Source organism: Mauremys mutica, chromosome 10 (genome assembly GCF_020497125.1).
Source record: "Mauremys mutica isolate MM-2020 ecotype Southern chromosome 10, ASM2049712v1, whole genome shotgun sequence".
NCBI lineage: Eukaryota > Metazoa > Chordata > Testudines > Geoemydidae > Mauremys > Mauremys mutica.
In genome coordinates this window covers 64,914,665-64,927,941 of record NC_059081.1, presented here as the reverse complement: position 1 = coordinate 64,927,941, position 13,277 = coordinate 64,914,665, and the positions used below count along the sequence as shown (strand labels likewise).

The window sequence follows — 13,277 nt, the reverse complement described above, 5'->3', positions numbered from 1 at the left end:
CTCACCCACCTTGTGTCTCTAAGATCCTGGAACCGACATGGCTACAATAACACTGCCTACAACTTTAAAATTGGGCAGAAACAGATGGTGAATCCCAGCAATGATTGAACCTTGTGATATTCTAAACAAAAAGAACTCTCTGTCTGCTCCTAGCTGTTTCCATTGCGATAACTCAGTGGTTTTAGCAGTGGCCTACTAAACCCAGAGTTGCAAGTTCAATCCTTGAGGAGGCCATTTAGGGAACTGGGGTAAAATTCTGTCTGGGGATTGGGTCCTGCTTTGAGCAGGGGGTTGGACTAGACCTCCTGAGGTCCCTTCCAACCCTAATAATCTATAAGACAACAGACACTCTAGGCTTCAGTGTGACACACAGACAGTGAAATCACTGGGATTCTGGGCAGCAGAAGCGTGTTTAGACTAGTGGTACCAGATAACAACCTGCAAACTTTTCCAGCATTTCTCTGACTACTGTGGATTATTTTTATTAGCCCTAAGAACCCCAGGGAACTTCCGAAAATAAGATGCCACAGGATGTTTTGATCTTTACCTCTAAACCCAACATAAATAGACCAAGCCAGGAGTGATGTAATACCGTCAACAGGCCAGATATTACACAAAGTCAACAAATACAATGCAGGCTCCACCATCTTACTAGTCTTGATCTTGACACGTTGTGGAGTCAGAGATCATTCTGCTCTCCCCATTCAGTCCCTTTTTACTCTTTTTTATCCACTTTGCTAGAGGGAGAATGTATTTTATTTATTTATCTACCATCACCGAGGGAGCTGAAAACATGTAGTGTTATCCTTCAAAAAGTCATTTTGACCAGTGGCATTTCAGCCACTTTCTCAAAACCTAGAGATGGAGCCAGCTGGGTCTCTGAGGTGAAATCTGAAAGGCAGCATCTAATTCACTGATGAGTGTGCTGGGTTAGCACACAGCATTCAGAGAATGAAAAGCATGAAGTAAGCTTCAGAAGGGGTAAGGAAGCCTGCCACTAACAGGATATGGCGCTTGTTTACTGAGATGTGCTACGGATATAGCAACCTTTTACTCTTTAGATTATATTTCCATCAAACACATTATCACGCAAGCACAAATTATTGTCTGTTTATTCCTCTGTAATTTACAAACTTCCCAGGAAGTAGATGACTGTTGGCAAAAGGATAAATTCTCATATTTTCTCTTGGGTAGCTGAGTTTGGAAAGAAGAGGTTATGCAGGAGCAATGGAATGCTGTTCCCCAGTCCGGTAGCAGTGGTAGAGACAGCATGAAGCCAACCCCCAGAGGCAGTGTGGCCTAGGGGCTAGAGCACCATACTGGGACTCAGGAGACCTGGGTTTTATTCCCTGCCCTGCTTGGTGACCTTAGACAATTCAATGCCCCTTTATGCCTCAATTGCCTCACCTGTAAAATGGGGATAATGACCCTGGCCTCTTTTGTAAAGCATACGGTGATCTGCTCATAAAGCGCACTAGATAAGAGATAGAGACTATTAGCATGGAATGCTGAAGAACCCAGCATTCCATCTGCAATCTTCCCTTGTTGCACTGGAGTAGTCAGGCAGGCCACAAAGAGTTGAACCTCGGAGTTTTCAGGAACTGCCATCTTGCCAGGCCATTTCCCCAGATCCTTCCTGTGACGGTGCCACCCAAAGGCTTTATGGAAATATGCTTTTATATATATATATATATATATATATATATATATATATATCTGTACTAGGGCTGTCAAGTGATTAAAAAAATTAATCACAATTAATCACACTGTTAAACAATAAGAATACCATTTATTTAAATATTTTGGATGTTTTCTACATTTTCAAATATATTGATTTCAATTACAACACAGAATACAAAGTGTACAATGCTCACTTTATATTATTTTTATTACAAATATTTGCACTGTAAAAAAACAAAAGAAATAGTATTTATCAATTCACCTAATACATGTATTGTAGTGCAACCTCTTTATCATGAAAGTTGAACTTCAAAATGTAGAATTATGTACAAAAAATATCTGCATTCAAAAATAAAACAATGTAAAACTTTAGAGCCTACAAGTCCACTCAGTCCTACTTCTTGTTCAGCCAATTGCTCAGACAAACAGGTTTCTTTACATTTATGGGAGATACTGCTGCCTGCTTCTTATTTACAATGTCACCTGAAAGTGAGAACAGGCATTTGGCATGGTACTTTTGTAGCCGGCATTGCAAGATATTTGCGTGCCAGATGTGCTAAACATTCGTATGCCCATTCTTGCTTCAACCACCATTCCAGAGGACGTGTGTCCATGCTGATGATGGGTTCTGCTCAATAACAATCCAAAGCAGTGCAGACCAACGCATGTGCATTTTCATCATCTGAGTCAGATGACATTAACAGAAGCTTGATTTTCTTTTTTGGTGATTTGGGTTCCATAGTTTCTGCATCAGAGTGTTGCTTCTTTAAGACTTCTGAAAGCATGCTCCACATCTCATCGCTCTCAGATTTTCGAAGGCACTTCATATTCTTAAGTCTTGTGTCAAGTGCTGTAGCTATCTTTAGAAATTTCACATTGGTATCTTCTTTGCATTTTGTCAAATTTGCAATGAAAGTGTTCTTAAAACGAACATATGCTGGGTCATCATCTGAGACTACTATAACATGAAATATATGGCAGAATGCAGGTAAAACAGAGCAGGAGACTTACAATTCTCTCCCAAGGAGTTCAGTCACAAATTTAATTCATGAATTATTTTTTAACGAGCATGATCAGCATGGAAGCCTGTCCTCTGGAACAATGGCCAAAGCATGAAGAGGCATATGAATCTTCAGTGCACTGTAAATATCTCGCAATGCCAGCCACTACAATTCCATGTGAACACCTGTTCTCACTTTCAGGTGACATTGAAATTAAGAAGTGGGCAGCATTATCTCCCGTAAATGTAAACAAACTTGTTTCTCTTAGTGATTGACTGAACTAGAAGTAGGACTTGAGTGGACTTGTTGACTCTAAAGTTTTACATTGTTTTGTTTTTGAGCGCAGTTATGTAACAAAAAACCTACATTTGTAAGTTGCACTTTCATGATAAAGAGATTGCACTACATTACTTGTAGGAGGTGAATTGAAAAATACTATTTCTTTTGTCTATTATTTTTACAGTGCAAATATTTGTAATAAACAATAATACACAGTGAGTACTGTACACTTTGTATTCTGTGTTGTAATTGAAATCGATCTATTTGAAAATGTAGAAAAACATCCCTAGTATATTATTTGAAACAAACTCGCACCACTCCCTAAACACTGCTGCTGGGTTTGTACTCCAGCGTAACATCCATTCGGTAGAAATGAAAGTCTCCAATTAAAACCAGAGTTTGTTTATGTCACTTTGGGGAGTAGAAGGGAGAGAGAGAAGGGAAAGCTGAATAATTCAGTGAGTGATCTATATTGTGCTACTACCTGTGTTGCGTTCTCATGCGGGCCGGATAAAGCACAACAACCAATATGATTGCAAGCTGAATCGTTTATTGAGTACAATGCATCATATTATATAGGCTTCTCCATATTAGCAAACGTCAGACACACCAACATCACATTGCTGCTGATTGGTTCTTTGTCTGATACACACACTTTTCACATGCATGGCCTTTTGCTTACTGGTTTCCCATTTCCCATGCAATCCATTTGATTTATGGTCTTGTTTATCACCTTGAAACCGATCCCAGCTAGGCCACCTGGCGTTTGCCTCCTCCGGGCTAGCTCCCAACTTTCTCATAACAACTTTATCTAACCCCTCTATTCTTGATGTGCTGCTGCTGTAACTTTCCACCAAGGCAGCATAGGGATGATGCAACCCCACATACCTGTACGTAATCATTGTTATCCTAATAAGATTTTCCCACACAGCCTTTCTATTGGAGCATCTCGAAGCACTCTGCAGACATTAGTGATAGCTGCAACATTCCTGGCCTTCTTTACAGAGGAGGAAATTGAGGCAGAGACACAAAGCAAGCATCATATTTTCTAAAAAGCAGCCTTCCTTCCGCACATGCCTATGAATTATACCCCTGGAAATCAGGCTGAGGCACAAGCCCTCAGATTTGTATCCCATCATTCATGGTGTGGGTGCCAAAATGGAAGTGGACCCTGACCTTGGCGCAAATGTTCCACTGAGTGACTGGGCTACGTCACTCCTGAAATCTGGTTGATCCGGGAACAGACATTATGGGCCTTCAGACTCAGAGTCCTGGACCTCAGCCCATGACCACCCACCGGCCCTTCAAATGGCAGTATTTAGAAAGTACTCTCCATTACTCACAGGTGGCACCGGCGTCACCAGGGTCCACTTCTCTGAACCCACAGCTCTAATCCCAGGTTCACTCACTGGGGAAAAAAGGGGAAATGAGAATTAAGATAAATATATCTGGTTTAAACTGGACATTGAGTGTCATTTACCCGCAGGTACACGCTCGGGAGCAAATTCAAGCCTAGTGTAAGCAGCTCAGACTCCCCTGGCTGACGAGCACTTCAGATGAGCACACAGTTATCCACCTGTCCAGAAAAATGCCACCATGATAGAGTTGTTCCAAACTCTGTTGTGTTCCACTGAACTTTCCTGCGGCGCTGGAGATGGAGTGAGAAACCCTGTGTTTCCCAGAATTCAGGCTATATATGGTGTGTGAAGAGTTAATCAAGATTAGGCATTCCATCTCTGTACATTTTCCCTGGTGTTTTACTGGTGACCCTCATTTTCTTCTCTCAGAGCATCTCTCTTAGGAGAAGGGGAGAGACACTCAAGATGTGCTAGAACATTGCTAGTTACAGCTGTTTTCAAAAATGACAGCCAAGCACCCACAATGATGCTTGATCGTGGTTGTAACATGAATCTAGATGGCATGATTCTTCTCTGACTGTGAACAGGGACAAAAACAGCAATTAAGCAATGGAATAAGCTGCCAAGTGTGGATGTGAACCCACAGGAGATAATTCACCATCACAGGTAATGCTCAGAACTAGACTTGACATCATCTAGCAGAGATGATTTAAAGATAACTAAATTAATGATACAGGAGAATGAACTAACTGAATCAATGCAGGATTTAGTCCTTCAAACTCTGATAACTCTCAAATCATTTAATGATTCTATGAGAACAGATCCATTCCATAGTATTTGAATCTGCACCCAAGGTAAGTAGAATTTAACAGAACAAGAACTTACTAGATCTTGGAGGTGTTGGTTTTGTCTTGCTCAAAGATTTTTCCTGAAAAGGAAACAAAAAGTCCCATTTCTCACAGACCACTCTGAGACCTACCAGAGAAAAGGTCAAGCACTCTGCGCTTTGTATTCTTTTTTTCAAACATTTCGCTTCCAAAAATGAAATTAACTTTCTTATTAAAGTCATTGAAATTCCCTCCCCAACCACAGAGCTGAGCAACGTTAATATTAATTTTAATTCTGAGTACTGTATAAAAAGGGGGGATTTTTTGATTAGTAAAGGAAGAAAAAGCCTACTTAGCATATCTAACTGAAGAATGTAAGATTTATAATGGCATACTATAGCAATCACTTAAAAGCTACAAGATGGTACTATTCTCTCAGGGCTTTTATCAAAGTAGTTATCCTAAGTTAAATGTGAAATCCAATCAGAAATCACTTACAGAGTTCAGCATTCACACACTGTTGTACTGTAAATAATACTGCCTATGGTAGTAAATGTTCTCTGTTTATGATTCCATAATTTAGGTGGTGTCAGGAGTTATCACTCTCAATTATTATGCACTGCATTTTTAGGAGTTAGGAGGAGTTAAGTATTGCAGGCAGCCAGACTGATTTGTGATGCTACCAGAATAAAGACAAGATTCATCAAAGAGAGAACACAATTGTGACGCTATTGACATGAACTGTGACCATATAGCTCATTGTTGCAACCAGGTCCTGTGGTTGCCTCAGGTCTTGTACAGAGGAGGCCAAGTGGGGTGTCTATGGAAAGGTTGTAGTTTGCTGGTTAGGATTATGATGCCTGTATGTGTGTATCATTTTTGTATTTGAAGTTATGAATATTGGCTTTGTACTTGTATCTCAATGTGTTTGATTCTAAGTAGCCTCAGTGAAGCATTTGGTCAGCTTCTTGAGAAAGGACCATTCTCAGTAAGTGCCCAGTCAAGAAACACTTAACTGACAATGGACTTTGGGAGACGCCAATCCACATCTGAGCTTTCCTGGGAATGTTCAAACTAACATGTAAACAATGGCATTGGCCTGCAAAAAGCTGAATCATTCATGGACATGTGACTTGCCCAGGTGGCTACAAACTCCATCTTTTTGCTGTGACTTTGCACAGAAGAACAAAGGGGTTCCCACTCACAAGAGAGAGACTATAAAAGGCCCTAGAAGCCTCTCCATTTTGTTTTCAGCTGGCTCAAGAAATGGCCTCTCCACCCCCAAGAGATGCCTGAAAGAAACTGGAATAACACACAGTAACTACGGGGGTGTGAGTGATTGCTGGATCCAGACTAGGAAGGAGCCCAGTCTGTGAAAGAAGCTTATTGGAACATCTCTGGGGGTGAGATTTCATCTGCAATCAATTTCTTAAGTGTATTCGCCTTAGACTTGTGTGTTTTACTTTGCTTGGCAACTTACTTTGTTCTGTCTGTTATTACTTGGAATCACTTAATTCCTACTTTTTATATTTAATAAAATCACTTTTGTTTATTATTGAACCCAGGGTAAGTAATTAATACCTGGGGGAGCAAACAGCTGTGCATACCTTTCTATCAGTGTTATAGAGGACAGACAATTTATGAGTTTACCCTGTATAAGCTTTATACAGAGTAAAACGGATTTATTTGGGGTTTGGATCCCATTGGGAGCTGGGTGTCTGGGTGCTAGAGACAGGAGCACTTGCTAAGCTGTTTTCAGTAAGTCTGCAGCTTTGGGGGCATGGGTCAGACCCTGAGTCTGTGTTGTAGCAGGTTAGTGTATCTGGCTCAACAAGACAGGGTTCTGAAGGCCCAAAGCGGCAGAGAAAACAGGCTCAGAGGTAGTCTCAGCACATCAGGTGACAGTCCCAAGGGGGTCTCTGTGATCGAACCCGTCACAATGATATTGTTAGCTTTTCAAACGTGAATGGATATATCATGAATGGGACTTAGGTCCTGGACTTGCATCTCTCATTCAGGGACAGTTTTAGCTCCCCATACTTATGCTAAGTAATAACTTAGCTGCAAGTAGCGCCATTGGTTCCAAGGGAATTAAAGGCCCGTTCCTGTCCCCACTGAAATCAGCCGGAGTTTTGTGATGACTCTCAGCAGGAGCAGAACCAGGGTCTAATTGCAGAGTAAGTGATTATATTACTCAGCATGAGTGAGGGAGGCACAATCTGTCCCTTAACATGAGTTTTGTCTGAGTGAGGTGCGTGGGACCAGGTCTTTTTGTAATTCAAATTCAAAGGTCATTCTAGTGAGAGTCCTATGCCATACAGGGTCCACTCTAGAGAGGCCATTCTCTATCCATAGAATATTTGCTTCCAACACACATTGGGGGAAATTAGTCTAGTATGGGAAATACACGACCCTTCCACCCCTGACGCACATTTGGAGTGGACCAACATATATGTGACTCATAGTCCATTGGGGTATTTATTAACTGGAAGATTTCTATAAATACAAGGGGGCCCACAAAGAACCAAATGAATTCAGGCAGCCAAAATATTCCCCCTCCCTTGCTCCTCCCCCCAACCCATTGGCCTATGCAAGCAGTGAATTATTACCCCCAGCAGACTGGCAGGGATCGAGAGAAGCCTCCTGCCATCTCCCTTCTTGTAGGAAAGAGTAGGAAGGCCCACAGAGCCCCTTACTCCTGTATGCCTGGAGTCAAGGTCTGGATAGCCCATGCAGGGGCTGTCACAACATACCTTCTGAATGTGTCCTAAACTTTCTCCATACCCGTGCTCTGTCTCTGTGCCCATTACAGACCCATACTTCCCTAGGGATGAATCTTGAAGGTCAACAGCTCAACCCACAAAGATATCTTTTCTACCATGCAAAAAATTCCAAAGGATCAGTTTGGCCATTTTCAAATGACAGAAGAAGTCAGAGCTGGGGGGAGGGGAGTAAAAAACAAAACAAAAACAGCCATGTGTTTCCCATTCTTTTGAGTCAGAAAGTGCTTTAGTTTGAAAACCGTAAACAATTAACTTATTTTAAAAGGTCTAATCCCTTTTGGAATTTTGGAGAGGAAAAAGGGAAGATAAAGTGGATGTCCAGCTTTTACTCTACAACAATGGGATTCATCCTGCCCTCTAGGAAGTCAATGGCAAAATTCTTGTTGATCTCAGTGGGAATAGACTTCGGTACTAATTTTGAAAGAAGCATCATGTGCATGGGTGTTCCCAAAAAACATGCTAATTGCCTTAGAGAACTATGTAACGTTAGTTTAGTGGGCCAGATTCACAGATTGTGAGCTGGTTTGCAGTGCTTCATCAATGCAAAGTTGTTGTAAACCCACCTTAACTAGATGGATCATATTGGAGTTGTTCCAATCGTTCTATGTAAGCATTTATCTAAGATACCAGGGCACAAAAATGAAAGAAAGCCTCTTGGGCAGATAACATGCATGTATATTGTTACATTATTTGTTACTATTATGTTAAACATATTAACAACAGCTCATATATCAAAAGACTTCCATTAAAGACTTTTCCCTTCAGTATGAATTAACACGATCACTATGTTTGTAGCACTGTTCATTATGTTAATATATCACTATTGTACTGTGAGTGTCCATTCTCATGAACTGATTTTATATATTGTTTGTCCATGACAACGAATAGTAACAAGTAAATTAAATACAAAAACCTCTTTAAATGATTATCTTTGGACCAGACCCTTATTCAGGTTGAATAGAACATCATTCCACTAATACTCCTAGAGAAATCAAGGGGGCTATTGCTATTGGAAAAGTAAGGTACTACTCAATGTTAGTAAGGAACCCACAACTCAGACCTTCAGGGTTTAACAGCAAGTGTGAAAAATCGGGATGGAGGTGAGGGGGTAACAGGTGCCTATATAAGAAAAAGCCCCAAATATTGGGACAGTCCCTATAAAATCGGGACATCTGGTCACCCTAACCATGTGCCAGTGGGCACAGCAGAAAGACTAGATGCACAGTCCAATGTGTCCTCTGAAAGGCTAGTTTTGGAAGCCAAAGGGAGGTCATCACTGACCAGGGGGACCACACTGTGGGATGCCCTTTGCAGACCTTCTGCCCAGAAGCAAAATGCCACCCACCCCCACCCCACTGCCTGGTTGCTGTGGAGTGTGCCACCAATGACCACTGATGGGCAGTGTCCACAAGATGCAGAGTTTCCCAGAGTCTGTGCAGTCTTCCCATGGTCTTACCTCCCAGCAGAGTAGAACCATGGGGGCTCAGCTGCTTTTCGGGCATTGTGTGAGCATGAGGAGAGGGTCATGACTGACCCCTAACTGCCTATATGGGGGGAACAATTCAGAGAGCAGAGGGCTCTCTATTCTAGCAGCCAAAGACAAAACAAGATCCAATGGCTGAGAGCTGAAGCTAGACAAATTCGGGCTAGAATGGAGACAGAACATTTTAATAGTGAAGGTAAGTAATGATTGGAATAATTTACCAAGGGATTTGATGGATTCTCTATCACATGAAGTCTTTAAAATCAGCACTGGATGTTTGTCTAAAATATATGCAACCAAGGTTATGGACTTAGCACAGGAATAATTACTGGGTGAAATTCTATGGCCTGTGTTTTACAGGAGGTTAGACTAGATGATCATAACAGTCCCTTTCTGGCCTTAAAATCTACAATTCTGTGAAACTCTGGAGTTCTCCTGTAATTGGTCCTTCCAAAGGAATTTTAAATGGCTGAGTACATCTATGTGAGGTCTCAGACTTTTGCAGAAACTGAACCATCGCCAACACTTATCTGCTGTTGGAACATGAATTTTACAACCCATGAGCCAGATGCTGAGTGATGCAGCATAGATAACATCATTGAAGTTAGTGGAGTTTCTTCAGTTTACTCCAGCTGAGGATCTGACCCCATGTCTATTGGAACCTATATTTCTCAACCTTCCCATATTACAACCCAAATGTACCCCTCATTAGCCTGAATAACAGCAGCTATGAACAAATGTGATCTCTCCCCCTGCTTACATCTTCAGAGCTGTGTCCTGGATTTTCCACAGCATTTCCTTGATAATCATAATATATCTAGAATGTGTCATGTGTACACCCATCCTGCGGGCACTTAAAGGGAATAATCACGCTGAGAGCTAATCTGTAAATAAATAGACTTAGTGAGGTTATGGCAACAGGATAAGCAGGATTTATACTTCACGAGGAAAAAATGAATACAGATGGGTACTCAAGCTGTGGGTTTCACGGTTAAGCTAAGAGTGCCGTGTTAAGTAGGAGCAAGGGAGTTCTTCATACATTTGTTATTACCCAAAGATCTCTAGAAAACTGTAACAGTGAATACTGAAAACCATGCTACAAAAATATTTATCCTGTGAGACAACATGGCGGGGAGGAATGGAAGACAATAGGAAAACTGTGTTGATTCTTAAGTAATATGTTTGGGGTTTATTCTCCCTTACTACTGTACTTTATTTATTTATCAGCTATATAACATATATTTGTGCCTAGCACTAGCATCAAGGGCCACTGTTCGTAGAGCAGACTCTACAGCAATACACTACATAACAATAACAGCAAAGGTGCCCACCCATTGCTACGGGTGCCTTTACAATATTCTAAATCAAAATATCAACTCACCAGTCTGTGCACGGCCCAGAGAATTACCCATGACTAATCATAAACATCACCACCGCCCTCCTCTGGCTTCATAGCCCACCTCCTGCCTGCCTGCCTGCCCACACGTTTTGCTGCATGCCAGAGAGTTTAATAGATCAGAGCCCGAGGGGAGAAAGTGAGTTCTAATATCCAGGGGCTTTTCACAGCCCCGGCAGCAGCTCCCTGCCCCATATCCATCCCAAAGGAATTTCAGCTTGAGAGACTCCAGTGACCTCAGATGTAGCAATAGGATATGGACGCTTCCTTACCCAAATCATTACGGGACTCCGTCATCCGTGGGACAACTGCATTCAAAACCAAGGGAGATTATGCACCTTAAATTAGCGGTTCTCAGCATGGCCCCTGCAGCCTCAGCATGGCCCAGGAGTGCCATCTGTCGAGTTAAGGTGAGAGAGCAGAACACATGGGCCCAGTCTGCTTGGCAGAAGACAGCTGTCAGGAGCCAAGGGCAGTGAGCAAAAAGGCAGGAAGGAAGTGCTCACCCCATCCCCCCCTTTCCTGGCTGGATACATTTCTGCTACTGAAAATTGGGCCGGGCCAAATCTTGCAGTCTTTAGCCAGGCTACATGCCTACTTGGTGCTGCAAAGTCCCAGTGACTTCAGGGGTGGGATGGAGTTGCCTTTAGCAAGACAACAGGCTTTTCCCCCAATTTATACAAAGTACAAGGGCTAAGTTCAGGACAGGCTGGTCAGTCTGCAATTCCTCTCACAACGAGAGGCGCTTTCTTGTTGCCCTGTCCCAGGAGCAGCCCAGGAGGGAGGCTGTGACTCGGCGAATCACAGGCTTCCTCCTGGTCTCACCAGTGCTTCAGGGAGACCGTAAACACCCCAGGCCTATCCCTGTCTATCAGTACCTGCAGAGGGAGAATGCACCCCATACTAAAGGGCTTTTTAATCCATATACATTTAAATCAGGCACATTTAAATTTGAAATGTTTAACAGCGAGGGTGATTAACCACTGGAACAAACTACCAAGGGAAGAAGTGAATTCTCCATCTCTTCAACTCTTCAGATCCAGGTTTGGGCTTTAGTCAAACCTGTAGTTTTGGGCTCAATACAGGAGTAACGGGATGAAATTATCTGGCCTGCATTAGACAGGAGGTCAGACAAGATGATCTAATGGACCCTTCTGGACTCAACATTTACAAATCTATGAATGTAAGCATATACTGTACTCTCCAGTGCACTGAGATAACTACACAACCATGCACATTAGGATGAAGGTAAGGCTCCTCCATGGCCTAACTGGTTGTTAAATTTTATTATTAGGATTTAGTTTTCTTTGTAACTAGGGGTTTGATCAACTAGGGGCTGAAGTCAATGAGAGTCTTCTCAATCTGGATCAAGCCTAAGATATGGTGATGAACATATCTCCCATACAACCCAGTCGATTTCCATTAAGAAACCAAAGGGAATAGTTAGCTTTGCAAACTGAGTGTCTTTCTGCACTCTAGATACATGGGGGAGCAGAGAGAATAAGCAGTTCTGAAGTGTTAAGTGATCATTTATGTTTGTTTTCTGGTGGCTTTCTTGAATGCAATTGTTACCCTGGGTTTGGAACTTTGTCTGAAACAGTTTTAGAACTTTGCTGCGTTAGCAAAATATTCCATTCACATGGCTCTTTATTTCTGTCATCTCAGGAAGCCCACAGGATTACAGGTGAAAAGTCAGTTAGGAATATCCCCCCGCTGCTGAGATAAATATTTTGTAAATATCTCCCTCCCACACACATCTTGCAAATCTTACATTTACAGCATAAAATGCTGCATGACAGCAGCAAAGAAGTTTCACTTTTTATTAATAAAATCAAACCGAAACTAACTGGTAATTATCTTTGTTTGATTTCTTAATAACACATGAAAGCTTAATGGGATGCACTAATGCTGAAATCACTGCTTAAAGCCATGACTAACCGCAATATCAGTGCTCAAGGGATGATCTCATCAAGCTCCAATCAGAGTGGAAAAAAAAGGGACACCCATGTTTCCCCCTCCCTATCCCTTGCAAAATTTAGGACTTAATCTACCACAATAATAATACCGTAAGTTTTTGGGTCTCAGTCTTGCCTTGCGAAGTCTCCTCTGTGCTGCTGGCTGCCTTAAACAGGCAGCTGAGGATACCCCGACCTGCACCAAGCATGAGATCATAGAATCATAGAATCTCAGGGTTGGAAGGGACCTCAGGAGGTCATCTAGTCCAACCCCCTGCTCAAAGCAGGACCAAACCCAATTAAATCATCCCAGCCAGGGCTTTGTCAAGCCTGACCTTAAAAACCTCTAAAGAAGGAGATTCCACTACCTCCCTAGGTAACCCATTCCAGTTCTTCACCACCCTACTAGTGAAAACATTTTTCCTAATGTCCAACCTAAACCTCCCCCTCTGCAATTTGAGACCATTACTCCTTGTTCTGTCATCTTCTACCACTGAGAACAGTCTAGATCCATC

General features: G+C 42.1%; 1 protein-coding gene across 4 annotated transcripts in view; it reads right to left on the bottom strand.

Moving 5' to 3' along the window:
* LOC123378274 overlaps positions 1-13,277 on the bottom strand; it is a 208,266-nt gene that overhangs the window by 80,038 nt on the left and 114,951 nt on the right. For 3 of the 4 annotated variants that reach the window (XM_045031861.1, XM_045031858.1, XR_006582537.1), the window contains exons 5-6: positions 5,204-5,246; positions 4,304-4,368 (exon numbers count right to left, since the gene is read on the bottom strand). The exons of the other annotated variant lie outside the window; for it this stretch is intronic. In XM_045031861.1, coding sequence (XP_044887796.1) covers positions 4,304-4,368; positions 5,204-5,246 — 108 coding nt within the window. The remainder of the gene's footprint in view (positions 1-4,303; positions 4,369-5,203; positions 5,247-13,277) is intronic. 4 annotated transcript variants of the gene reach the window in all.